Source organism: Drosophila grimshawi, unplaced genomic scaffold, assembly GCF_018153295.1.
Source record: "Drosophila grimshawi isolate 15287-2541.00 unplaced genomic scaffold, ASM1815329v1 contig_311, whole genome shotgun sequence".
NCBI lineage: Eukaryota > Metazoa > Arthropoda > Insecta > Diptera > Drosophilidae > Drosophila > Drosophila grimshawi.
The window spans coordinates 29,405,821-29,431,562 of NW_025063098.1; the positions used below are offsets into that span (position 1 = coordinate 29,405,821).

General features: G+C 38.5%; 5 protein-coding genes across 7 annotated transcripts; 4 read left to right on the top strand and 1 right to left on the bottom strand.

Annotated features, from left to right (window-relative positions):
* Positions 1 to 41: 41 nt before the first annotated feature.
* LOC6569714 (fibrous sheath CABYR-binding protein) lies at positions 42 to 2,722 on the top strand. Its single transcript, XM_001995905.3, has 3 exons — positions 42 to 927; positions 986 to 1,074; positions 1,259 to 2,722. The coding sequence occupies exons 1-3, from the start codon at positions 650 to 652 to the stop codon at positions 2,230 to 2,232; spliced, it is 1,341 nt and encodes a 446-aa protein (XP_001995941.1). The 5' UTR covers positions 42 to 649; the 3' UTR covers positions 2,233 to 2,722.
* A 2,711-nt stretch (positions 2,723 to 5,433) lies between these two features.
* On the top strand, positions 5,434 to 10,546 carry LOC6569711 (mediator of RNA polymerase II transcription subunit 15). 3 transcript variants are annotated; one of them, XM_001995902.3, is made up of 6 exons: positions 5,458 to 5,616; positions 6,959 to 7,565; positions 8,684 to 8,793; positions 8,894 to 9,256; positions 9,393 to 9,752; positions 9,947 to 10,546. In XM_001995902.3, exons 1-6 carry the CDS (start codon positions 5,584 to 5,586, stop codon positions 10,262 to 10,264), a joined length of 1,791 nt encoding a protein of 596 aa, XP_001995938.2. In that variant the 5' UTR covers positions 5,458 to 5,583; the 3' UTR covers positions 10,265 to 10,546. The 3 variants fall into 3 exon arrangements, with proteins under 3 accessions (XP_032597599.1, XP_001995938.2, XP_032597600.1); XM_032741708.2 differs by lacking the exon at positions 9,947 to 10,546 and having other exon boundaries at positions 5,434 to 5,616; positions 9,381 to 9,449; XM_032741709.2 differs by lacking the exons at positions 5,458 to 5,616; positions 9,947 to 10,546 and adding an exon at positions 5,984 to 6,354 and having other exon boundaries at positions 9,381 to 9,449.
* Positions 10,547 to 12,810: 2,264 nt separating this feature from the next.
* LOC6569710 (G-box-binding factor) lies at positions 12,811 to 14,839 on the top strand. The gene has a single exon (XM_001995901.2). It carries the CDS (start codon positions 12,851 to 12,853, stop codon positions 14,273 to 14,275), a length of 1,425 nt encoding a protein of 474 aa, XP_001995937.1. The 5' UTR covers positions 12,811 to 12,850; the 3' UTR covers positions 14,276 to 14,839.
* A 4,781-nt stretch (positions 14,840 to 19,620) lies between these two features.
* LOC6569709 lies at positions 19,621 to 20,757 on the top strand. The gene is made up of 2 exons (XM_043215057.1): positions 19,621 to 19,845; positions 19,923 to 20,757. The coding sequence occupies exons 1-2, from the start codon at positions 19,657 to 19,659 to the stop codon at positions 20,700 to 20,702; spliced, it is 969 nt and encodes a 322-aa protein (XP_043070992.1). The 5' UTR covers positions 19,621 to 19,656; the 3' UTR covers positions 20,703 to 20,757.
* A 2,448-nt stretch (positions 20,758 to 23,205) lies between these two features.
* LOC6569708 (cuticle protein 3) lies at positions 23,206 to 24,832 on the bottom strand. Its single transcript, XM_001995899.3, has 3 exons — positions 24,627 to 24,832; positions 24,296 to 24,543; positions 23,206 to 24,214 (listed from the first exon to the last, which is right to left on the bottom strand). Exons 1-3 carry the CDS (start codon positions 24,636 to 24,638, stop codon positions 23,755 to 23,757), a joined length of 720 nt encoding a protein of 239 aa, XP_001995935.1. The 5' UTR covers positions 24,639 to 24,832; the 3' UTR covers positions 23,206 to 23,754.
* Between the last annotated feature and the right edge of the window lie 910 nt (positions 24,833 to 25,742).

The following is a 25,742-nucleotide window of genomic DNA, read 5'->3' on the forward strand; positions in this document are numbered from 1 at the left end:
TTTTGTACGTGAAATGTTGGTGATAGTTAAAATGAGAGCGAAACTGAAACTGTTTGGTTGGGTTTTTTTTGTCAGTGTATAAAGATATTAAACAAATGCTGCATGCAATTCACACAAACTTTGTACTAGCAAATGCAAAACTAAAATCAAAACATTCAAATTCGACTAAAGAAATAATTGTAAAACTGAAGCTATTTGGTTTTTGTCAGTGTATAAACATATAGAACAAATGCATGCATAATAAACATAAAATCAAGAAACCAAAACATGCTGAGAAAATTAATTCAAATTCGACTAAAGAAATAATTTTAAAAGTGTGTGTGTAGCTTAAGACAAAAAGTGTAAAACATGAAAACGAGAATTAAATCTGAAAAATAAATAAAAAATAACGAAAACGAAAACTGCAAACTTGACTGCATATTTGAAACTTTGGGAATTATTATTTAGTACATAAATATAATTCCTACGAGGACATATTACATGAGGATTAAATGTGAAAAATTATTCTAAATATTTGAAATTATTTGAACGCTAAAAAATATAGTAAATAAATATATTTTTTGGCTATGAGGATACATTGAGAAGAAGAAAACTAAATCTTAAATCAAATAATTTGAACGATAACAGATATAGTATATATATAAATGTTATGGCCATGTTTGAGGATACGCTGCTCATCATCAAGCCGGACTATTTGCACAAGCGTCGTCCTGTGCTGCTGAAGCTTTTGTCTTGTGGATTCCAGATTGAGGGCAATCGAAGGTTGAACTTTTCGCCGGAGTTGGCAGCCGAATTCTATGCTGACTATGCGGATGAGAAGGGATTCATGCTGGAGGTCATTTTGCTGTCGAAGGGCATCTCGGAGGCCTTCATACTGACCAAGGAGAATGCCGTTAAGGAGCTGCTCAACATTATGATTTGCTACTTGTAAGTTGTGGTTGCAGCTAAAACTGAACTCAATAATTCACTTGGTGTTGCCTCTCAGTGGCAACTCCTCGGAACTGGAGCGCAATGTGCATGTCACTAAGCATCCCGCTAGCGTCGCTCGCGAGATTATCTTTATATTTCCCAACTGTAAGTAATGGGGCGTATGATTGAGAAAGTTGCAAAACTAATGATTTTTTATTCATAAGAATTATTAATATTTCTAATGCTTGTTTTATTTATATATATATATATATTTTATATGCATTTTTTAGAGTGTAAGAAACCGAACTATTTAAAGATTCAGTACATATTTTTCATTATTTATTTATAGATATTCACGAGCCGATTGAACTCTTTGATGCGAATCGCTTTTGTAATCGACCGATGATTAAACCGCTGCTTGGTGAAATCTATGATATATTGCAGAACGTTGACTGCAGCCAGAAAGATTGGAAAATGCGTGTGGCCGACTATCTGATGCGCCGCAATCCCGTCGTGCCTCAGATCAGCAATCAGTGCCAGGTGGCACCCGATCTGCACACGCAGGAGAGATCGCAGCAGACGCTGATGACATATCGATCGCCGGCGAAGGATGCCAAGCCCAAGGAGAAGTCAGTCAGCAGCGGTTCGATGCTGTCGAGCACCACGCCACACTCATCGCTGCTGCTGACCACGTCGTCGTGTGTCACCTGCGCCGGCTTCGATCACACCGAACCCATCGTCTCCGAGGTGGATCTGAATAAGCGGCTCGAGCCGCAAAGCGATGAGCCCGTCTGCGTCGACGAGGAAGTCATCTGGAAGGAGATCATTGTCTATGAGGAAATTGAGCCCGAGGAGGAGGAGCAGCGGTTAACAAAAGAATACGATTTCTTCCTTGTCGACGAGGACGAGTTGGAGCAGGAAAAGGAGAGCTCGACGTCCTCGATGTGTGCGGCGCCAACGGCAAAGATGGTGGGACACGTTTCTGAGGCCGATGATGTTGAGGCACAGGCGGAGGCAGCAGCAGCTGAAGAGGCAACAGCTCCTCCTCCAGCTCCTCTTGTTGCTGCAGAGCCAGCTGCTGGAGAGGCAACTCCTCCACCTACTCCTGAAGAAGCAGCTGCTGAACAGGCTCCTCCTGCTGTTGATGAGGAAGCTCCTCCTCTTCCTGCTGCCGCTGATGAGGAGGCTGCTCCAGCTCCTGCTGAAGAAGCTGTTGCTGAGGAGGAAATACCTGCTGCTGAGGAGGCACAACCTGCTGCTGAAGAGGCTTCTCCTGCTCCTGCTGCTGCTGAAGAGTCTCCACCTGCTGAGGCAGCGGATTAATTTGCACCTGTTGCTCAAAACACACACTTTTTATGCATTGGCCATAAAAAAAATATTCGAAATTTGTGGTGTACACAAAGAAGGCCAACAAACACAAGTCAAACAATTTCGTCCACTTCGTTCACCCACTTTGCCCCCAAATTCCTCCTAACATATTGCTGCCCCCAAACAATGCGCACTGCGCCGTGTGGCAAACGCAGCCTGCACTTTTCACACTCACCCGGCAAGCATTTATTCTCACTCACACTCACTGGCAACCAAATAAAAAATATAAAAAAAAATAGAAAATATGAAGTGCAACAGGAACAGGCACAGAATCGGGACGAGGACGTTGCAACAAAAGCGCTCGGAATGCGATTCACAGTTCGCGCCAGCATTTTTGCCATAGCGTAAGTTGAGCCACATATGGTTCTTGTTTTAACTCGGTTTTCTTCTTTTTTTTTTGTTGACCACATTTCAAGTGTCCAATAAAAAAAGACAATGAAATTAATCACTTTGTGTGCTGCATTTGTGTGTTCTTTTTTTGACAGGTGTGTTTTTTTTTTTACTGAATGTGTGTCAATTTTAGATGGCTTACAAAACCAAAATATGGCAATTTGGGCGCCAGCGAGAAAACCAAAGAAAGTTCGAGTTTTGATTGCCAGCAATTATTTTTGATTTTTGGAATTCAAGTGCAATTGCATCGATTTTTCCCAAACCATCAATCAGGTGGGTGTACGGATTATGAGTGTGCAGGTGCATACAGCTACACTCGCAGAAAAATGTGGTTTTTAATTTCCATTGTGGTTTTTAATTTCAAATGTAACTAAATTTGTAAATATCAATTTTGATTCTAAATTGTACTAATGAGAACAAAAAACTACACTTTTCAACATGGAAATCGTATCAAAATCTATAACCTACAGCTCAAACCATTACCAAAACAGTTTTCGAATATAGCATATCTCTTGACAAAGTTACACCTATTTATTTTATTTATTTACGCTGTCCCAAATCCTCTATTTAATATACATACAACAACAAAGATTAAGTTTGTATTTTTTAGAATTTTGGGCATAGTAAGAACCATTATCGAATTGTGAATTTCTGTGCTTTCTTTTAAATATATATTTTTTCTCAGAGTGCAGGTAAGAACACAACAACAATTACAACTACAACTCATTGCAGCCAACATGTAGAAGCAAAATCAGCAGCAACTGAAACAGCTACAGCAATCGAGAGCAGCAAAATTTTCGTGATGTTGAGCAACAGCAATCAACAATTATCGCACATGCAGCACACAGCAACAACACACGAACTGCAGCAGCAGCAGCAACAACAACAACAGCAACATATCCTTGACAATCCAGGCGCAACACATGGCAGCAACATGTACGTGGAGCAGGAGGGGGCGGTGGAGGAGGTGTTGGCGGAGGGGGAACAGCAACAGCAACAAGAGGAGCAGGTGGAGGGGCACAACGATGCCGCGAATGTGGCACTAAACTTTAGCAACTTTGCTGAATTGTGTCGACTGTGCGCCATTCATCAAGGTCCCAGAAAGTTGCACATCTTTGAGAAAGAGGCCGAGCACCGACAATTGCTCTACAAACTGCGCACTCTGCTCCTGGCGAATGTTAGTGTGTGCGGAGTGTGTATGCGAGATGTGTGTGTGTGTGTGTTCAGTGTGTGCGTGTGTATTCTATATTCCCACAGGCAGACCAGCCACAGTCAGTGGTCGCGGAAATTTATATTTTTTAACATTTTTCACTAGAACAGAAAATTCTTATCTCAGGCGAAAAGTAAGCTGTTATTTGTGGAGGGAATTATAATTTTGTTGGAAAGTTTGTAATGTATTTAAGGACGTCATAAAGTATTTATATTCTTGTAGATGCTATATTGTTATTGATCAAGACATCCTCACTCATCAGCTAGGCATGTTATTATAATATTTGGTCAACAAAATTACCAACTTATGGTAATTTTTTAAACTTTGAATTAAATTTAAATATCGAAAATTAAACTCAGGTGTGTAAGGATTGGTAATCTTCCGCTAAGAAAGTAATATTGAAAACTCAAATAATTTATTCCATTGAAATGAAAAATGTTGTTTTGAGTCTGTCCATTTGTCCGAACTACATTTTTCTAATCTCAATTGACGCTAAACATTCCGAATCAAGCATAGTTCAGAATCTATTCTATTCGAAGTATTATTAAAATAATATGAAAATAAATTATAATTTAATATGTGAAGCAACCTTTGTAGGATTTTCAATGTCAACCAACTGTCAATATCAATTGATACAAACGATTGTCTGTTAAGCATTGGTTATAAACTTTTCCGTTCTATAAATGACAATTTTCAATTCCCTTTACCTGACGGCCTTGAGAGATAACCAAGAACGAATATCTTATTTTTATTTTATTAAATACAGTTGCAGTCAAAATAATAGCAATGCTGCTTCTCAATGCATTTAATAAATATATGACTCATTTTATGGTGATCAAGTAGATCTCTTCAAAATCTTCAAAATGAAGAAAAATCTCAATTCGGCAAAAGAAAAGTTTAATTGCTGATCTGGGAATGTTTTAAAATACTATATTTTTTAAAATACTTAACGCAGTTTTAGAAATATTATTCAGTCACAGGGAAAGCTGAAACAACTTTAGAATTATTCGACTACTATTATAAATAAATACTATTATAATTTATTTAAAATAAATATACAAATTATTTTATTTTCGGACTTAAATTATTTTTGGTAATACATTTTATAATTATGCCAACTTTTTATGTTTACGCATCTTCAGAATTTATTGATTGTGTTTAAATAAAATTTGCATAGTTTTTTAACCATATTTTAATTTTCGAAAATATATATTTTGGTATGTATTAATAGAATAATTTTGAACTGATTTATTAAATATTTTCAGCAATCTTTTTAGTATTTTGAATAATAATTCACTTTTTATGCTTTTGTTCTAATCTCTATTGATGCTGAATATTTCAGTTTCAGTATATATTGTAATCTGTTCCATACTATCAAAAACACACTTTGAACCTTGTCTGCCTTATGCAAAGTATATATAAATAGAATAATATTAAAATTAATTATTAAATACGTTTAGAAATTTTTGCTCTAATCTCGATTGATGCTAAAAATTCCAGTTTAGTATAGATTGTAAATCTGTTTCATTCTATCAAGAACACCCCTTACTTAGTCGTTTTTGTCGTTACTGTCCTGTCAGATAACCAAGGACGATTACCTGCCCAAGCACATCTGTGATGTGTGCCTCGACCGGTTGGAGCACCTGTTCGAATGGCGTCAGATTTGTCTGCGGAATGAGCATTTGCTGCGTGATTATGCTGCCTCTATGCGCAACGTTCGTGCCACCATTGACTTTCAGGTGAGTGAGTGGAGAGGACAGGTGGGAGGAGAGAGGGGTGCAGAGGAGAGTGCACTGAACTGGCTACTACTGCTGCTGCTGCTGATAAGCGGCCTTTGCGATTGCCATTGTCAAAGTTACAGTTTGGTTTCAATTCCGAATTGTTTCAGCCAGCTAACCACCACCAAGCAACTGAGAGACAGAGAGAGACTGAGTGAGTGAGAGAGAGTAAGTGAGTGAGAGAGAGTGAGTAAGTGAGTGAGTGAGAGAGTGAGAGAGAAAGAGAGAGAGAGAAAAGCTCTCGGCTAGAACGCCGAGTGGTATGCAATAGATTTGATTGTTGGCTACACTTCCGCCTTCGAGACTCAAGTTCAGCCAGCAGCAGCAGCAGCAGTGCTTTAGTATCTGTCTGCCACAGCCACTGAGTCCTGTTCCTTTTTCCTCGTTCAAGAATAACAAATAATTACTCAAATTGTGCTCGACGTCAACGGCGACGTCGACTGCAGCTGCGACTGAGACAGAGACAGAGTCGAGTCCGACTCGAAATCAGTTTCGCAATACATACACAAACAAAAGGCGCTGGGCTTTGACTCGAGGAAGTAGCAATAACTAAAATATAACTCGCATCTAGAATAATTCCGTTTTTCAATTCTGCAAAGCAAAAAAAAAAAAACTAAAATAAAGAAAGAAAAGCAACGAAAATATTAACGTTAACGGAAATATTCAACGGCGGCCGTTTTTTATTGATTTTCAATTGTGGTAAGCAGAAAAGCAAAAGCAAAAGCAACATTGCAAAAAAAAAGGAAAAAAGCGAGCAAAGGAAAAGCGAAAAATATAAGAAAAAACGCAGTCAATGAAAATGTCAATAAAGTGCGCGTTGTGGCAAAAAGTTTTCCACAAAAAAAAAAATAGATAGTTGTGTGAAAAATTGGCTGCAAAATGCAAAGAAAATGTTTGTGGTTTAAATCGAGTGGCGCGCTTAAAATAAATTCAGAGGCAGACACGGAAGAGTCTCAGACCCAGGCCGGCATACACACACACACGCACACACACACGCACACTCACACAAACTGGGAACAGGGGCAGCATTGAAAATCCGCCCGAGCAAAAGCTCAAGTCGCAAATTTTTGCGTAAGGGCAGGCAAAGTTTTTTCCTTTTCTATTTTTTATTTTACTTTTCCCTGCTTTTTTTTTTTGGGTGGTTGGCAAAATTTCGCAACAAACTTGCGCGCGCCTTTTTTTGTTTAGGGGTGGCAAAGAGAACGAAACGAATCGAAACGAATCGAAACGGAACGAAACGAAATGGGAAATGGGCCAGGTGGTGTTTTGAGTCAAGTGTTTCATTGCCAAAATTGGGTTACAGGACGGCGCCGTTAACATGGACAAGATGACGGTGGCGCAGAAGAACGCATATCTGGAGGCCCACATGGCGGTGCAGCAGCAAATGGCCCAGGCAGCTATACAATTCAAGCAGCAGCAACAGAACTCACCCACCGCCAACCAGAATGGCAGCATGCAACAGCAGCAGCAACAGCAGCAACAACAACAGCAACAACAACAGCAGCAGCAACAGCAACAACAACAGCAACAACAACAGCAGCAACAACAACAGCAACAACAACAGCAGCAGCAGCAACAACAGCAGCAGCAACATTATGCGGCCACCATCAAAGTGCCACAGATCAGTTCCTCCAGTTCGGCGGGTGGTGCGGCGGGTGGTGCAGCGGGTGAGAGCACTTTCACCGTGCCCGACGATGGCATGGGCTTCGAGGGGGGCGTGCGTGTCCTCCAAAGCCTTGGCACCTGGTCGGCGGCGGAGCAACTCACCTACAATATACCCAAACCGAATCTGATACCCTTCACCGAACCCTATGTGGAGGGTGGCTCCATGCATCCAGCGAGTCGCCTCAAGGCACTGCAACAGGTGCAGCAGGCTTCGTCCGGCGTCCGCAAAACCAACCCCTCAAAGTGTGAGTAGCCAGCTCAAGTGAAACAAGTGAGAACCGCAACAAGCAATACTGATCTTTGAAGGAGCTTCCTCTAACAATCTGTTTTCCAAGTTAGACTTAAAATTGCGGCAGATATAGGACTTCGATAATGTGGAGGCGGAAGTGGGCGTGGACCAAAAATATTCTTATCGATGCACTCCATCAGGTTTATAGATTTATTTTTATATTTATATATTTTTATGGTCAGCAGGAGACTTGGCTTGTACATACCGATCTTTCAAGGATGTTACCAGCGAGACACTTTCCAATTTTGATTAATCTATCTTTAATATTGTGGGAGATATGTGGATATGTGTTTTATCGATTTGCGATTATCGATTTTTATCGACTTTATAGCCTCCTGGTGGACATAGTGATCGTAATACCTTTCGTAGCAGAGTATAACTAATTTATCTTTTATAAATAGCAGGTTAAGTTAGGCCAGACAATTGAGGAACAATAAAGCCTACCAAGAAATTTAAACGGAATTCTACTCCTCTCTTCTGACACTTCGTCTTCCCTGTCTTGACAGATAACCAAGGACGATTTACTTGCTAAGCATATCAGCACAGCGTAAAATTAAAAATGTTATATTGAAAACCCAATTCATTTATTTTATAATAAGTAATCATTAAAAATGTTAATTAACTTCTGAAGAGTCTTAAATAGTAAACAACTGTCTTTCCTCTTATTCGTATGAATAAGTGAGTAGTAAACCTGTATGAATAAGTGAGTAGTAAATCTGGTTAATCTTTTTATAAATACTAAGTTAGGTTGGCTTAGATTGTCGGATAATGAGGCGTACTCAGCTAGGCCAGAAATTAGAGCAGTTTTCAAAACTTCCTTTCCTAAATAATGATTTAATTGGATTGCAATTCGAGTAGCATTTATGTGTGCCAACTGGTAAGGAAGGGATCTCCCACATTGCTTAAGTTCTTCCTGGCAACTGCTGGGCAGGAGCAGAAGAAGTGTTCTTGAAATGCCTCTTCCCACTCCCATTTTTCGAAGTCATCTAATGACTAATTAGGACAATTGCCTGACTAGTTCTAAATACTAATTCCAACTAATCTCTCTCACTTTCTTTCTCTATCTATCATCAGCCACCAATAAGGCATTCGAGTGCACCGTGTGCGGCAAAGGACTGGCGCGCAAGGATAAGCTAACGATTCACATGCGCATCCACACCGGCGAGAAGCCCTATATTTGTGAAGTATAAACAGCCCTCGAAACTAACACGGCAAATGGCCATCGCTCCATGGCATCCATGACTAACACGCACCACCCCCTCCCAATCTCTAATCCCATTGCAGGTGTGCAACAAGGCGTTCGCTCGGCGGGACAAGCTGGTCATCCATATGAACAAGTTCAAGCATGTTACGCCGACAAATATAGCGCCGCTTGGGAAGCGCCTCAATAATATGGTCAAGAAGAAGGAGCAACCCGATCCGCCGCCAGAGGATAACAAACAGAGTCTGGAGTTGCAGCTGCAGCAGCAGGCCGTCCAGGTTGCGGCGCAGAATATCATTGTGCAATCGGCGCAGGGGGCGCCGACAGCGATACCGGGCATCATAATACCGCACCATCAGCAACAGTTGTCGTGGACGTGCGAGCTGTGCGGCAGGATGTTCTCGAGCCGGGACGAGTGGTCCATTCATGCCAAGAGTCATCTGGAGGTGAGCAAATGTCGGTTGAGCCCACCGAGGCGAAAGGCGAATTGCTATTGACTCCATTCGAATTGTTACTCTAAACTCTGTCTACCTCTTTGTGTCTGTCTCCGTCTCTTTGGGTGTTCTATAGTATTGACAACAGGAACGGTTAGTCGTAGAGTCCACAAAAACAGCAGCCGTCATCGCTAAGAGCAACAGCAGCAACAGCAACAGCAGCAACAATCGCGGCTATCAAATTGATGCTAACCAAAATCAAATACTCAACAACAGCAACAGCCAGAAGATAATCATACAAAATCAGATGATACTCAATGCCAGCCATCAACAGCAGCAGCCACAGCAACAGCAACATGTTGCTGGCGGCAAGAAAGCAGCCAGAAAGCACCACCAACAACAACAACAACAACAACAGCAGCAGCAGCAACAGCAACAGACCAGCGCGCCTATGTACAATAATAATAATAACAGCAACAACAACAGCGGCACTCATCAGGGACACGAAGTAACTAACTATTAACAACAACAACCAACAACCAATAACAACAACAGCACACGCCATCAGCATGCAACAAACAACAGAAAACAACAACAACAACAGACAACCAACAACAACAACAAATATTTGTCACTTTCACTCTGAACAATTTGTGTGTTTATCAAACCCTTTCAACCCCCTCTTACAACCCCGTTTTGTAGGTGTCCGTGCCCGTATCGCACATCATTGCCAATTCCCCGACAGCAGCTAGTTATATGCAGGCACAGCTCAGCGCTGGATTGCATGCGGGCAACATAAATGTTGCTGGTATCGATGCTGCCGGCGGCGGCGGCAACACGATGCCCATTGTCACCTACAATGGCAATCAGTATTGTGTAATCACCCGAGCACCAGATTCGACGGATGCAATGCAAAAGCCACTCGACTATGGACAGACAGCAACAGCCAACATTATTGTCATGTCGCCAATGCTGCCCCCGCAACAACAACATCAACAGCAGCAGCAGCAGCAGCAGTAACAACAGCAATAAGTGCACAATGTTGCAGGTGGATAAAGTTGCAACTCATAATTGGCATTTGGAGTTTCGCGGAGAAAGGCCAAGTTGGGCCAAAATGGACGAAAATTGTGTCGCCTCAGGATGCGTCTGACTACTTTGCAAGCAGCTATAAATACAAATTGTAAATAAAGTTTTAAAAAAACTAAAAACAAAAAAATATATTTATTACTTAATTTAAGAGTACTCACTTAAGTGTATGTTTAACGGTATGAGATAAAAGTGAAGAGCAGAGAAGTTTTCAAATAGTTTTTGCATGAAATGCTTCTTCTTGAATTGAATTAAATTGAATTGAATTGAATTTGAAATACATCAAATCGTTTCTTAAATGATTTGTTTTTAAAAGAAAATAACAAAAAGTTACCATAACTACGCAATACTTAACAAAATAATGTTTATGTGAATGATATACAAAAAAGAAGATACCAAAAAATGTAAACACCATTTAACTATTTAGTCTAAGTCATTTTACATATCCATTACAAATTTACTAAACAACAACAACAACAAACAGATATAATACCCAGCCATACAACTGAGATATTATTTTTCATGAATTTTGAGTTGATCTCACTTTAAGTTAGATATGAGCTACAATCTCGATGTGCATGAATGTATTTGTAAAATAGTACGCGTTTAAATCAATTGTTTATAATTATGCAAACAGCAATACAATATTTATGTCTTAAAGAAAAACAGAAACTAAAACAAAAATTAAAAAATACCTAAGTGTGTAAGTAGTTCAGTAGAGTCCGTCAATGATACTCACATTCCAAACAAAAACAACAACAAACAAAACAAAAAAATACTACAGCAACAATGTGAAAATGATTGAAAATATATATATTAAATACAATAAAATTAAACAATTTTAAGTTTGCCTCTGTCGAATTGTTTGTGGCAAACAGGGTGCATAACAAATTGTAGCATGAAGATACATTTGTAATAGAAAACTTACAAAAATGTATCTAGATATTAAATAATGAAAATGGGGAATAGCTAATGGGAGTTGTCTGTATTGTTTTTTATAACCTGAACCCCTTGAAAAATGGTAGAAGGTTTACTGAACTTGTGTACAACTATGTTACAAATAGAAGAACCAGCGAGTCGATCAATTCATGCCTGTCTGTTTGTCTATATAAATACGACGATCTCAGAGTTCATAAGAAGTAGGTTGCCATCTTCCACAATCAGATCAAGTTCAAGGAATAAAAGACACAATTTTAGGGACAAGGCCTTCTAATTGATATATAATATGCCAAAAACAGCTGTGCAAATTTCTTTCCTTATTCTTTCCTAAATTAAACGACTGACTTTTACCTACTTTACCCACAACAAATTTAACTACTGGATGCAGTTAATATTCTCGTCGACTATATAATTTCAACTTGTTTTTTTTAATCTTTTCATTATATAATTTCCACATTAAATTAGCTTTTTTACAGCACAAAAGTTAGCAGCGCCGCACAATCACAAATCAGTGTTAATGGTTTCTAAAGAGCTTACTTAGCTCATTTAAAAACGAACTCTTTAAAAACTGAAAGTTCTACATCAAAAGCTTCGTTTTTTTTGCAACTTTAGCTAAGTCATCAAGATTGTTGCGCCACTTGTCATTCAATCATTTTTAGTTGTGCACAAAAGCCAACTGCTGACATACAGATACTTATTGTCAGTTACAAGCAATGCCAAATCTAACACATTACTCCCATTTTGAGCAGACAATAATTGGCAGCTGTTCTCGGCCAAAAGAAAACCAAACAGAATTGAGCCACTTTTAGAGTCGACTTTTTTTGGCTTAATTGTGAAGACAAGTTGGCGGCTCGCAGATCAGAAAATATAAGCGCAAACATTTTGGACAACGAAAAACAACTTTTCGTTTAGTTTTTTTTTAATGAAAAATGCGGCAAGTTGACCTTAAACGGAAACTCGTCGTTGCAGTCGCCGTCGAACACTAAGAAAAAAAATTGACCTACATTTTAGAAATTCATTAAAGTATATTTCTAAGAACCTGTTTTTTTTTTCGTTTCTTAATTGCAGTGAACAATTTTTATAAATTTTGAAAAATACATCTAATTTTTGGGTTATTTTTCTTATTAATTGTTTCTGAATTTTAGAAAGGATTTTCACCTTAAAAAAAACGAAGAAAAATCAACATAATTTGTGTATTGCTGATTTATTGCAAGCCTTTCTAGTTTTTAGAAATTTATTTTTCTTAATTTATAAATTATTTCAAAAACAAGAATAACTTGCTGGTTTTGGGGCTAATTTTTTAAAATGCAGTGTGAACTTTTTTCCGAGTGCAGTTAGCAGCGCAGTCGCTAATAAATTGAATTGACTTGAAATGATTTTTCGTTGTTGTTGTTTGATTTTTATGTTGTTTTTCGCAAGAATTGCAAATTAGTTGAGCCGAGCAGCGCCGCCAGCATCGCCATCAAGTTGAACGCCTACGACCAGAACTGAGCTGAGTTGAGTGAGCCAAACTTGGGTTCTGTTTACAACACTTTTCAGTTGGCATTTGGGGCTCAGAGCGTTCGCAGGCAGCTTGGCAGCATGATCAATGGCAAATTTTATACAGGGCTGCCGCCCAAAATGGTGGAACGAGAATGTGGCAACGGACGCAATCGTCAAGAGTCGCACTTCTTCTGGCCCGATGACACCCGCGTCGATAGTGCCTTGGAGACCCGAGTGAAGCGAAGGAACAGTCTGCAACTGGAGACGGAACGACCACGTGTGGGGCATGTGCAACGAGTGAACTCGTTTCAGGCGGATGCCTCAATGCCTGAAGTGGATACGCGTCAAATGTTCCACAAGGAATTCGCCAAGTCCTCCATACAATTCTATGACAATTTGCAGCCCAGCCAGGGCAACAGCAGCAGCACCAGCAGCAACAATCGCTCCCGTTTGCCGTGCCACAGGCGACGCGAAGTGACGCCCAAACTGACTGATGTTGACACCGTGCCACGCCCACAGCCACTGCCGCCCATCAAAGATGTCGATGAGATCGATCCGAGTGCGGCGAAACGTAAACAAGCCTACAGTTCCACAATACAATTCTATGATTACGTCAACGGCAATGAAGGCAAACCAACGCAGAACAACACAAGACGTCCCAAAATGGACATGAACAACAAACGTGAAATGGAACTCAACTCCAAGAACAGTCCCAAGTTGCAGGTGAAGCACAATGTGCGTCATTTGAGCGTCGAACGGGAGCAACAATTGCCGCCGCTCGTCACCAAGAAACCCCTCAACGATGGCCAGCAATGGCAACGGGAGCAATATGAACCTATCAGACGAGTGCCCAAGAAAATACTCAAGCAACCTCCGATTGAAGTTGTGGATGATGTCCACTTGGATTACGTGGAGAATGGCATGCGGTTGCTGCGAGTGCGGAGTCCAAAGCATGTCACCTACAACGAGGAGGCAGCCGAGTATGCCTACTATGAGCCAGACGAGCGTCAACCGAGGCAGTTGCAACCAAATATGCGCACAGGAAGTGGCCAACAGCAACAGCAACACAAACATCAGCAACACCAACAACAGCAACAGACAGCTCCATATGAGGAAACTGGTCGCGATATAAAATCATTAAATAACTATAATAAAAAAAGTCACAATAATTATAACGAATACAGCAACAACAACAACAGCAGCAATAATCACGACAGGGCCACACGGAAAGTCTCGCCAAAAATATTGCCGGAGACAACGATGAGAACAATGAGAGCTCAGCACAATTTTGATGACACACGAGCAACATCAGCAACGACGGCAGCAACTGTTGCCGCTGCTGGTGTGGAGGCGTCGTCGCTGTCTCTTTCTGACCCACGCAAACACCTGCGCAGCAGTCTCTGCTTCAACGGCGACGCTTTGGTTGTTGATGTGGGTGCCACCGCTGTGCAGTCGACGTCGAAGTCGGCACTTGCGCGTCGCAGTTCGGCCGGGCAGCGTGTCAGCGTCGGTTTGCCAGACTGAGATGGCAACAAAAACAAATAAAATAAAAACATACACGCAACGTACACTCGCCGAAAAAGTGTGGTGCTAAATTCAAGTGCAGACTGAAGACAATTTTGAATGTTTTCTGCTTCAAATTCCAAGATCAAATCGGCTATAAATATGAAATACTTATGCATAATTCTCGATTTCAAAATGCACAATTGAAAACTCAAACAATAGTTGAAACCAATCCAAAATGCTCAATTTAAGCATAAATGGAATAAGTTCAATATTTAAGAACTTTAATTCTTAATTTAATTCTTCTTACAATTTCAATCATAAATCAATTTTAAATAACTCTTGATTTCAAAATGATTAATGTTTTCGTCTCAAGATTTCAAGCATAAATCGATTTTAAACATTCTTAAATAATTATGCAGTATATTTGAATATATATATATATATATATATATATATATTAAGAATCATAAGTAATCATACTTCAAATAATTCAGTTATTTTTTTATGAAATATTTTGCTGACGGAATACTTTGTGGAACTTTTTCTTCTTAAAATAAATATGCATAATTCTGAGTTTCAAAATGATAAATTGAAAGCACAAAAAATGTTTGAATGATTACCAATTTTTAATCACAAATGGAATAAATTGCTTTTGCTGCTTTCCAGAGGATATTCATTTATTTAAGAACTAACACGCACGCGTACTTAAAATTATAGTCTTAATCTCTTTTCCTTAAAGTAATTAAAGAATAAAAGTGGTATTCTTACTTCAAATAATTCAAATAATTTAAGAAAGATCTTAACAAGAAACGGTTTTAAAATGTGAACAATTGTACTCAGCTTACCACAAATAGTTTGACCTACTACAAAAAACTCTAACTTATATAAAGAATTTCGTCATGTTCTTGAGTACAATGCGCACTACTATTTCTGTGAGTGTACATCGCGATATTTGATATATGTGTTTATTGAATGCAATCCATTGAGTTGGCGTCGTGTCGAGTTAATTGAATGCATCAACTGTTGCTGCTGCTGCTGCTAATGCGACATCGACGGCGACGGCGACTGTGACGCCGGCAGCGACAACTTAAGAGCTTCATCGATTATCTGACTTCACCCACATCAAAATTACAAAAAACAAGCACCGCCAACTGAGTGGAATAAAAACTATTCATAGTGCTAATGATCTTGCCCAATATAATTGGTAGATACTATTGTTGTTTTGATGCTGGTTGTTATTCAATCTTATTGGGCATTTGAAATGTATTAATTTAGTTATTTAAGCGAGCGAAAAGAAAAAGAATAATAAAAATGCTAATCAAACACTGTGGCTACATCATCAAATTTATTTCAACTTATTCATTGGGTAGCTATTTCAAGTCAATTAGCTTGTTTGCCAATAAATCTCTTAAGCTATAATAATAACGTATGTATATCTGTGGACAAAACTGTTCCGGTTTTCAATTTCGCTTCATTTCGTTGACGGTTTCTTGGCACAATCACAGAAATAATTTGCTCAAGCAATTAAAAATGTCAGAGATCCACATGATTTATAAATTCAAGCTAACAAATTATAAGTCGCAGTCCAATTTAGAGCAGTTCTATAAAAATGTTAGGAGTGTGAAAATAAAATTGTAAGGCAGCTGTGCTTGAAAGCTCGACGTGGATATACCCAGTACTTATCAAATATTGTACACATTTTAGATGCTGAAGTCTAAACATTGAAAATAACAAAATTCATTATATATTTTTATTTAGATATGCATTGCCTTTTAGACTCGGCTGTTGGTGATGATTCCGACTATATATGTGGGATTAAGTTATGGTTTAGGATGGATTAATTTGTAATACATTTTCGTGAAATATGATTTTGATGTTTTCAATTTAAAGTCTTGTTATTTGCGCACGTTAACAGATCTCACAATGTCAGAGATTTAATTCCATGTTTATCTCCAGCGTGGAGAGTATATAAATATCTAATCAAGAGTTAGAAGCCCTTACTTTACTTAGTTAAAGTTTTAGCTTACATATTTATCGTATTAAAATGTTATATTTTAATCAACTTATTTGAATTCTAGCTTGGAATTCTAATGTCAATATCCCTTTGTTAAAAACAGTGTATTTACTTAATCGGAAACCTTTTTCGATGAAGACTTTTTGCAGAATTAATTCTATGATAGCCAATTTGAACTTAAAAAGTTGTGGAGTATGTTTATTGGAAAAGTGTGCCAAATTTCTTGTAAAATTACTCGTTAAATTAAGTTAGTTTATTGTTATGTCGACATTAAAGAGCAAAGGCTTTTATATATTTGTGACAATTCACAGCTGTTGACATCTACATATATATTACGGCTCCAAAAGATATTACTTTGATGCACGCAACTAAGCTTTCACAAAGATTTGACTGGGGAAGTAAAGGGAATTGACAATAATCATAAAACATATATGTATTGCGCTCCATTTGAGCTTGTTGAAATAGCTTTTGTTTTGGTGCTTACAAATTTACAAGCTTATGTCAAATAAACATAATGGCATAATAAATTACGACCAACAATAAATAAATTGCCAGCTAAAGAATAAAGTTAATTTTAACGCATAATTGTTAAATTTATAGCTGAAATTAAAAGTCAACTTAATTTTGAACTGCCAAAGGCAGTCAGGGATTGCCAGAGGCTGGCATTGAAAAAGAGCCTTTCACCTGAACATTTTCATTTCCATTTTCATTTCACCAAAAAGCGTAGATTCAATTTGTGCTGTTCAAAAACGGAACTGAAACCAGCTCGGAGCCAGGCTCAAACTCTGGCTCAGCTGAGAGAGTTGATTTTAAACAAGGAAAACAGAAATTATGAAAAGCTGTTTTTGCAATTGTCACGCGCCTTGAACTTAAACTTGACCTTGCCTGGGAAATTGGTTGGGGAAATGTTGAATCAAGCCAACTGCCAATCAATCGCTGGAAATTGGATAATTGTGCTTGCAACAGCAAATGCAACAATCAAGGTGTCATTAAGCTACAGCTACTTAATTAGAGGCATGCTTGTAAGTGTTTAAAACAAAAAAAGAGAAGAAAAGAGAAGAAAAGTGAAGAAAAGGGAAGAAAAGCAAACTAGCAGGATGAGCGGATAAAGGAAAATAGTTTCAAATGGCGTTAGTTGAAATGTTATGCAATTGTACATTGGTTGTTGCCCAGTCAATTGCATTTTCAATTCCAATTTTCAACTTCCACCTACCACGATGCCAAACAAGACAAGACAAGACAGGACAGGACTTCCGCATTGTGCTTTGTGGCCTGTTGCATCCTGTCCATGCTAGAAAGTAGCCCAACCAAAAGGCCAAGACGTGTACCGCCACAATTTCCTGGCAACAGCTGAACCTGAACTTCAGGCCAAACAAAAAGAGTAAAAAAAAGTGCAAGTGGAAACAGCTATGTTTATATTGAGTAACGCACGGCGTTGCTAGCAACCACATCTTCAAACCAGTTAACGAAAGCCAAATAGCCAAGAGATCTAACAGCTAGATAAAGACTGCCTCTGCCTCTGCCTCTGTGTTTGTTTGTTTTGGCCCAGCTAATAAGACACGTTCGCAAATAAAGAAAGAGATACATACACTGACGGAAAAAAATGTAAACTACTCAATATGTTGCAAATATCAACTCGAGAATGTAATATCTTAAATTAATTGAAAAGATTTTTGTTTTTATTCATATAAAAATAATAGTAACAATTTCAATAATATTTATAATAAAAACTTAAATATATGAAAGAAATATATACAATTTTATAATATTTTCAATAATTACTTAATAATGAAAATAATATTAGCTGGGCAAAACTATTGTCCTATCAGCGATCTGAAAACAAGTTCTTGATTCAAGCGTCAATCTTAAGAGATTGTTTTTTTGCTTTCTGCCTCTCTCTCTGCACTTATTGCCAACCAAATTTAAATTGATTCAATAACTGAATAACTCAGTTGAAGCTCGCTCGAGGCACACCTAAAGTACACTTCAATCTTCGCAGACAATCATTTTGCGCTTAGAGTGTGAATTACTTAATTGCTGCACTCACAAAAAACTAAATAAATTGTAATGTTTGCAGTTATTACACGGCCATAAACAACATTTTTTATGACTTGTGCTCCATTTCCTACTGTCAGATGCAAATGATGCCACTGCCACTGCCACTGCTGTTGCTGCTGCTGCTGCTGCTGCTTTGGCTGGTCCAGCTGACAATTGCAGCATCAGCAATAGTTTCAACTGGAGTTAGTTGAGAGGCAGCTTCGCCGATTTGAATCGCTTGTGTTCGTCTCGTTGGCCACATTTGTCGTCTTGGGGCAGCTTGCAAAACATGTTGTTGCGCCAGCGTTTTGCTTTCTGGCCCGTTAAACTAGGAAGGAAGTTGGCATAAAACCGTTGCGTCCATTGCTTCAACTTTCAGTTTCGTGAAGGCCACGCGGCTGCTCAAGACGTGGAGCACCAGACCTAACAGTATTTTCAGTCATTTCACCATTTCGTTAGTGAAACCAAAAAAGAAATATCAACTAAGACTCGGCGAGTGAAGTTTAAGTGTTAACTCCAAACAAAACTCCACACAAAATGCGTCTGTGCTGGAATGTAAGCAAAAGGAATTTATTTATTTGTCACTTGAGTTGTTGTTAAAGACTTCAGTTAAGATATCTATCGGCAAGCCATAGATAAACTATCCTAGTGGACTTCAGTTCAGTGCTTTTTAAATTTCTTACAATTAATGAGAAACAACAACTGCGAGTAACAATTGATGGCAACTATCTAATATAGTGCTCAAAATTTTTTTAAGCTTTAAATGCAAACTTGTGAGTTTAATATCGTTTGGATATCTCCACAGTTCGAGCAATACATTTTGTTCATTTTGAGAGCTACATATATGATTTGGTATACCAATATTTTTTGCTGAATGCTAGAAGCATTTTAATCTAAAAATAATCTGAACAGAAGGAATCTAATAATTAACCTGAGCCCATCTCTAATTGAACACTTACAAATATAAATTTTAAAAAACATGATTAGTAATTTCTAAAGCAATAATATAATATTGTGCTCAGATCTGCCATATAGACATAGCTATTGATTTAGATTATAAAAATATGAAATTATAAAAATATGAAATTATAAAAATTCAACTCCTTTAGATTAGTTATTATCTGTACAATATGATTAAAAGTTTTTTTTTTAAATTAATTTGTATCTGGGAGTAACATGGAAGTTTCTTCCAAGCCACTTTCAAGACTCAGTTGCCCACATAATTTGTATGGTTTGGCTTCTGGTTTTTAGGGAATTGAAGCGTACTCAAAATTTCTTTGTATATTTATTGCAAATGTACTTACAGCTTTTGGCCGGTGTGCTGTTGCTGTGTTCGTTTGCGTACGGCATGAAATCGCCTCGACCGTTCTATCGTCGGAATTATTACAACTCGGCGGGGCCACCTGGACCCGTGCGTCTGCTGACAGCGCCTCAAGGACCGCCCAGTTATCGCTGGGATCTGCAGACCAATGAGAGCAAGCGACGCGATGTAAAAAAGAAGAGTCTGAAGAAAACTCACTACAGGCCATACACATCGGTCAGTCAACGGAATACTCCCTTAAAACTGACTGCCCTAAACTAAATGAATCAAATTTTAATTAAATTTTTTGTCAGGAGGAGGATGACTATTCCAGCGAGCGTTATTCGGGTGAATATTCTGGTGAGACGGCACAGGATAGTCGCGAGTATACGATAGGCACCCAGATCCGCGTCCAACATCCCATATCGGTGCCCAAGAAACTCAACTCTGGTTCGTCGTACAACAAGCAGCACAAATATGCTGCTGTTGCACCCTATAAGAGTAGCGGGCATTCAGGTTTCGCCTCGGATATTCACTCTGTGGAGGAACAGCCACCAGCCAAGCGCTCAAAATGGGTGCCGGCACATTATGAGTCCGATGCAGATCCCATCCATTTGGTGCCGCCGCCCAAGTCGACAGCTGCTTCACACGATTACCGGGTATTCGAGACGGATCACGATGACTATGAGGCGCCACAAGTGCGGCCAAAGAACCACGATCGCTACAAGAGCGTTGCGTCCAAAAAACAGGTTGAGGCTTACCTCGAGGATCAACAGAAGCTTCTCGACGAGGCCATCAAGATGCAGTTACTCAACAATCCCAAGTTGCAAAAGTATCTCAAATCCAATTCGCATGAGCAGCGACCCGATCTGGATCTCGAGGACTTTGAGACATTTCCCCCAAGCTTCTCGGGACCCGGTCCGTTGCACAACAACAACAACAATTTCAGTGGAGAACGTTCCCCGTTGCATTCAATCAAAGGCAGTCGACCCCACAGACGTCCACCCGGCATCGAACTGAAACGTGCCCCAAAATCCAAACATATTCTCAAACCGAAGCGAAAGTACAGATCAGCCCTGGTTATCAATGTGTGAGATTGTGAGAATGAACATCCGATGGAGTTAGTCTTAGATTCTTTACTAATTTAAATATGTATTTTATTGTGTGTATAGACTTTTACTATAGTTCTGTAAATATAGTGAACCTTTGACTTTATATTTAACCGAACTGTCTTTTTCCTATGTAAATTGTGAATTGAAATGTTGCTTTAACTTCAGCTGCTTGGATTTTGTAAAGAAAAGGTTACTTTTTTTCTGCAAGTTTGATTCCTTCATTTTGTTGGCGATATATGAATCAAATATTAATTTCTCTCTCTGCAGATCAAGTATTTTCAAGTGAGTTAGTATCAATGCGAAAAACATCTCTATTTTTTAATTTCTCTAATATTTGTTTCAAAATTTATTATACAAATGTTATTTTGATTTTCATTCTAATAAATTTGTGTTTAAGGTTGTTGTCTTTGCTATTTAGTGGCAACGCTATACTATAGCGCTATAAAAGCGCCATCTATTGCCTAAAGAAGTTTGAACTGCTGTTCGTCTAATGCTTTGGCCGCGCTAGATGGCGCTAGTTAATCGTATATGTAATTTCATTTAAATTGTTCAATTTTATTGTTTGAAAACGAATTTAATAAATATGAAAATGTGATAAATTTACCCCGATTTGTAATTATGTTTTGCAATTCACACAATTTGCATAATGCTCGTTTGTTAACGCTTAAATTTAGAGTCTCGATATTTATATGGGTTCAACACACTCAAGTATCCGCTTTATGTTTATAAAAAAACACCCACACAACAAATATGACTTTATAAATGTTACGAGTTAAATGATTCAACTCGTAAAAATAGCCTTATGCAAAACCCTGACACCTGTTGTCAATGCGGGCTGCTCAATCACCCAAGATTATCCCAAAGTGGCCGTATCAAATTCTTGGCTTTTACCTCTTTCGCAAATTGTGTTCGAAAATCGAAAATTGAGCAAGCGATACAATTATTGCCACAATATCGACACTAAAAAAGTAGCTGCAAAAGAGCCAAACAAAGCATAATTGATTTTCTTAATTGACTGAACAATTTCAACAGAAATATACTCGTAGTTTTAGCCGACTTCGATTCGCAACGACAACAACAAAACTGACCTTGAAAGCAAATCCAAATCCAAACCCAAGAGTCGAAAGAATGCCCGCGAACAGAAAAGAAAAGTAAACTTGGGGCTGCACTCAACACCTGTTGAGCTTGAGCAACAAGGGGGCTACAAGGGAAACCGATGAGGCATATAATTGAGTAAATAGCTCAAAATCTTATCGCATAATTAACGAATTACAATAAAACAACTGAAGCGTGTCCAATCGAATGGCAAATAAAGTTGCATACGGTATGCAATTATCTAAGACAGTTGCTTATTATAAGAACTCATATTTAATGTGCGCATCGATGTGGAAAGGTATTCAGATATGTATATCCAAATAAATTCAATTGTTAATAATGGTCAGCTTTTTACATTTGTAATGAAATTGTAAACTCCGTTCAGTAAGCGTATTTAATCTGTGGCATACCTAAAAGTGCAGTTCTATCTGACTTTTCTAGTGTGCATATATTTACATCATAATTTGAATCCATTGAATCATACAGCTGCGGTTAAAATAATTATACTGATGATTTATAAAATGCTAATTCTTAATATTTTTATAGCTCCTTTCATATTCGTTTCATTGGACCTTTTTAATCAATTTTTAATTCTTTTTTAGTTCGCAATTTTTTTAAAAATATTTGTATACTTCAATATTTACTTATCTTCAGTGTTTATTGCTTGTGTTAACAATATTTATTTATTTTTATTTTTTTACTATATTTGAATTTTTTTTTTGTATGCACTCATATTATTTTGACTGCAGCTGTATTTGCGCCCAAGCATTACATATGAATATGGTCTATCATTAAATAGATTAAGCCCAACTGAATCAAATTTTAATTGTTGACTTAATATGTAGATAAGAACCTGTAATCAAATGTGGATAGAAAAAGGATTGCCTTGGCATAATATATACTTTATTGTAGCTAGGAATTTAAAGTGGGTATGGCTTAGTTTACATATGGTACTTGGTGTTATATATCTAAATATAGACTCAAGTCCACATGCTCACCGATAGATAGATAGATTGTCGGTTCTTAGGGAGGGATTGCCGCGGGAGCTGTGGGGGAGGCACTTGATTTTATTTTCAATTGGAATTCAGTGTATTTTTCCTACATTATTTTTTTCTTTGCACAATTTGCACATTTGGAAACCCGTTTTGATGTCTTTCCTTGTTTGTTGCATAGAATCGATCCGAGCCACAGCCCAAAAACTTGTTTCGCATTGTGTCGCTGGTATATCTATATACATATGTATATATATATAATGAAAGTCGGTTGTGTAATGTCCATGGGGGCGTTTACCGGGCAAGGTGTTGCAGATAAATCTGTTCAAAATTAAATTACATGCAAACGCCACACGCCCAAGAAAAAAAACAAAACTTGTTATTAAAAAAAGAAAAAATGAGAATTGAAATAAAAATAATTATTGCTTGCGGCACGTCAGAATCCATATATGTATTGCTTAAGTGTCTATAAAATGGTAAATACAACTGTTTATCATACAATATATACAATACTTATATTGCTTATACGTCCCGTGGCCCCCGTTTAGATATTAAAACATCTTATAACATTTTCTTTAACGTCTTCTTCGACCGCACACACTTACAAATTTATTAGGACAGTGGAATTGGGATGTGTTGTTCTTGTTTTTTAAACAGTATTGAGTATTGAGGAGGAGTATTCTAAATTACAAGCAAAAACTGCTAGGAGCTTTTCAATTCATTTTCTTTCTTGGACATATCACAAAAGAGTTTTGATGAAGTTAAGAACTGAATAGAAAACAGAAGACAAAGAAGAAATAGTCTGACAGAATGAGAGAGACAGATATACATATATATATATATAGAGAGACATAGGAGCTGTAGTGGGGGATAGCGTGAATAAATGAAAGATTACATAAGATTACAATTAGAAACGAGCTCAATCTATGTGATTCTCTCTCCAGCGCTTAGACCTTGTTGAAGGAGTAGGTGAAACCGTCCGGAGTACGATTCAACGACAGCTTGCCAGGTGGCGAAAAGCGATGAGGATTCGGTGTGGTTGTCGTATAATAATTCTGCTGTGGCTGTTGATACTGCTGCTGCTGAGGAGCGGGCTGGTGGTAAGTGGGCTGTGGTGCTGGCTGATACGAGGGTTGCACTGGCGCCGGTGCCGGACGATACTGTGGCTGAGGAGCAGGCTGATGATACGACTGCTGGCTCTGACCGAAAGAGGGATCATTGTAGCGTGTATCGTAGGAACCATCATCGCCATAGTCGTTGCTACGGAATGAGGATTGCGGAGCCTGTGGTGCCTGATGGTATTGCTGCTGTGGCTGGTACTGCTGCTGTGGCTGATAGCCCGAAGTGGGCACGGGCTGTGGTGGTGCAGGTGGTGCCACTGGCAAATGATCACCCGACGCCTGAAAGCTGTTGGAATGCAAATCAAAAATTATGATTACATTTTTAATTAAATCAGAATTCAATTTATAAATGATCTCGCTGACTTACCCATTCTTGCCCGCTGTGTACGAGATGGTGCGACGTTGGCCCGATGGATCCACATAGCTGTAGCTGCCGTGGCGAGTGCCATCCGAGTCGGTTTCCTCTTTGAAATTGATGCCATCCTCCTGTGTGTAGGCAGCACCAAATTTACCATCGCCAGACAAATAACGCTGCTCACTAATAATGGCCGCCGTCTTGGGATCCTGGTGATAGTTCTGGCCCACAGCCAGACTGACGAGTGTGGTTAATGCGAGCTAAAAGATATAACAATTAGCACACCTGCACACACACACACACACACACACAAACACACACACAAGTGTATATATCAACTCACAAAGCGAAACATATTTGTTATTTGGGTTTATCCTTGAAAAAGCTACAACGTAAACTGCACGATAATCGGGAATTGGGGGGAATCACACGCGATGCGGCGCCTTTACGTGTTTTATATACAATATATTTATATATATTGTATGAGTTAGTCCGTTAACAAGGAGTTTAGAGTTGGCAGAGTGACGGCAATGGGTTTTGTAAGTGAACTGCCTTCCGCAATGTTGCCGCCCAAGCTTTTATAGTCAGCCAGCTAGCTGGGAAAACCTTGGAACAACTCGCAGAGACAGCAACTCATGGCTCGCCTAGGCAGTAGCTCCATTATATGTATATGTGTGTGTGTGTGTGTACGAGTGTGTGTGTGTGTGTGTGTGTGTTAACAGTAACAATAACAAGAATTGAGCTAAGTGCTCCAATAAGTCAATTTTGTTGTTGCTGCTGCTGTTATTGTTGTTGTTGTTGTGGCAAGAGCTGTTTTACCAGTTTAGCGCTCTTTCGCTTTTTAGCGGCTACTTTTGCTTTCTATGCTATTCAGCTAAACTATTTTTTAATTATTTTTACATTTAAGTTGAAGTCCCCCCCAAGTCGAGCGTTAAGTCTAAAATATATCAACTCTATATGTTGGCAATTCCTTGATATTATCAATATCCCTGCCCGTTGTTCTTCTCGCTGCATGTTGCAATTTTGTGGCAATCATTTTTTAGTTTGCCCAAATCAAATTGGCAATCAGCAACCAAATCAAATGTACAAAACTGCAAGAAATACTCAAAATAAATCGATGGTGAATTAATGTCTGCATATTGCTTATGTGGATGATTATATGCACTCTCAGTTTTGCTACTCGTAACTATTTTATTTGAAGCTAGGGTGTGCATTTTGTAAGATTCAATTTTGCTCGCTGAAGGCAGGGTTATTTTGTATTTAATTTTCAGCAATTTATTCTTTGAACAACTTTTAAAGAGAAATATTTGCCATAGCTTAATATATTTTTTATTTCTTCTTCCTTCTTAATTAATATGGAACTTAATATTAGACACAAGTAATATGTATGTAAAAGTAATATACTATTTTCTACCTAGAAATAAGTATACATATTCTATTATAAGCTTAAGTTCTATTT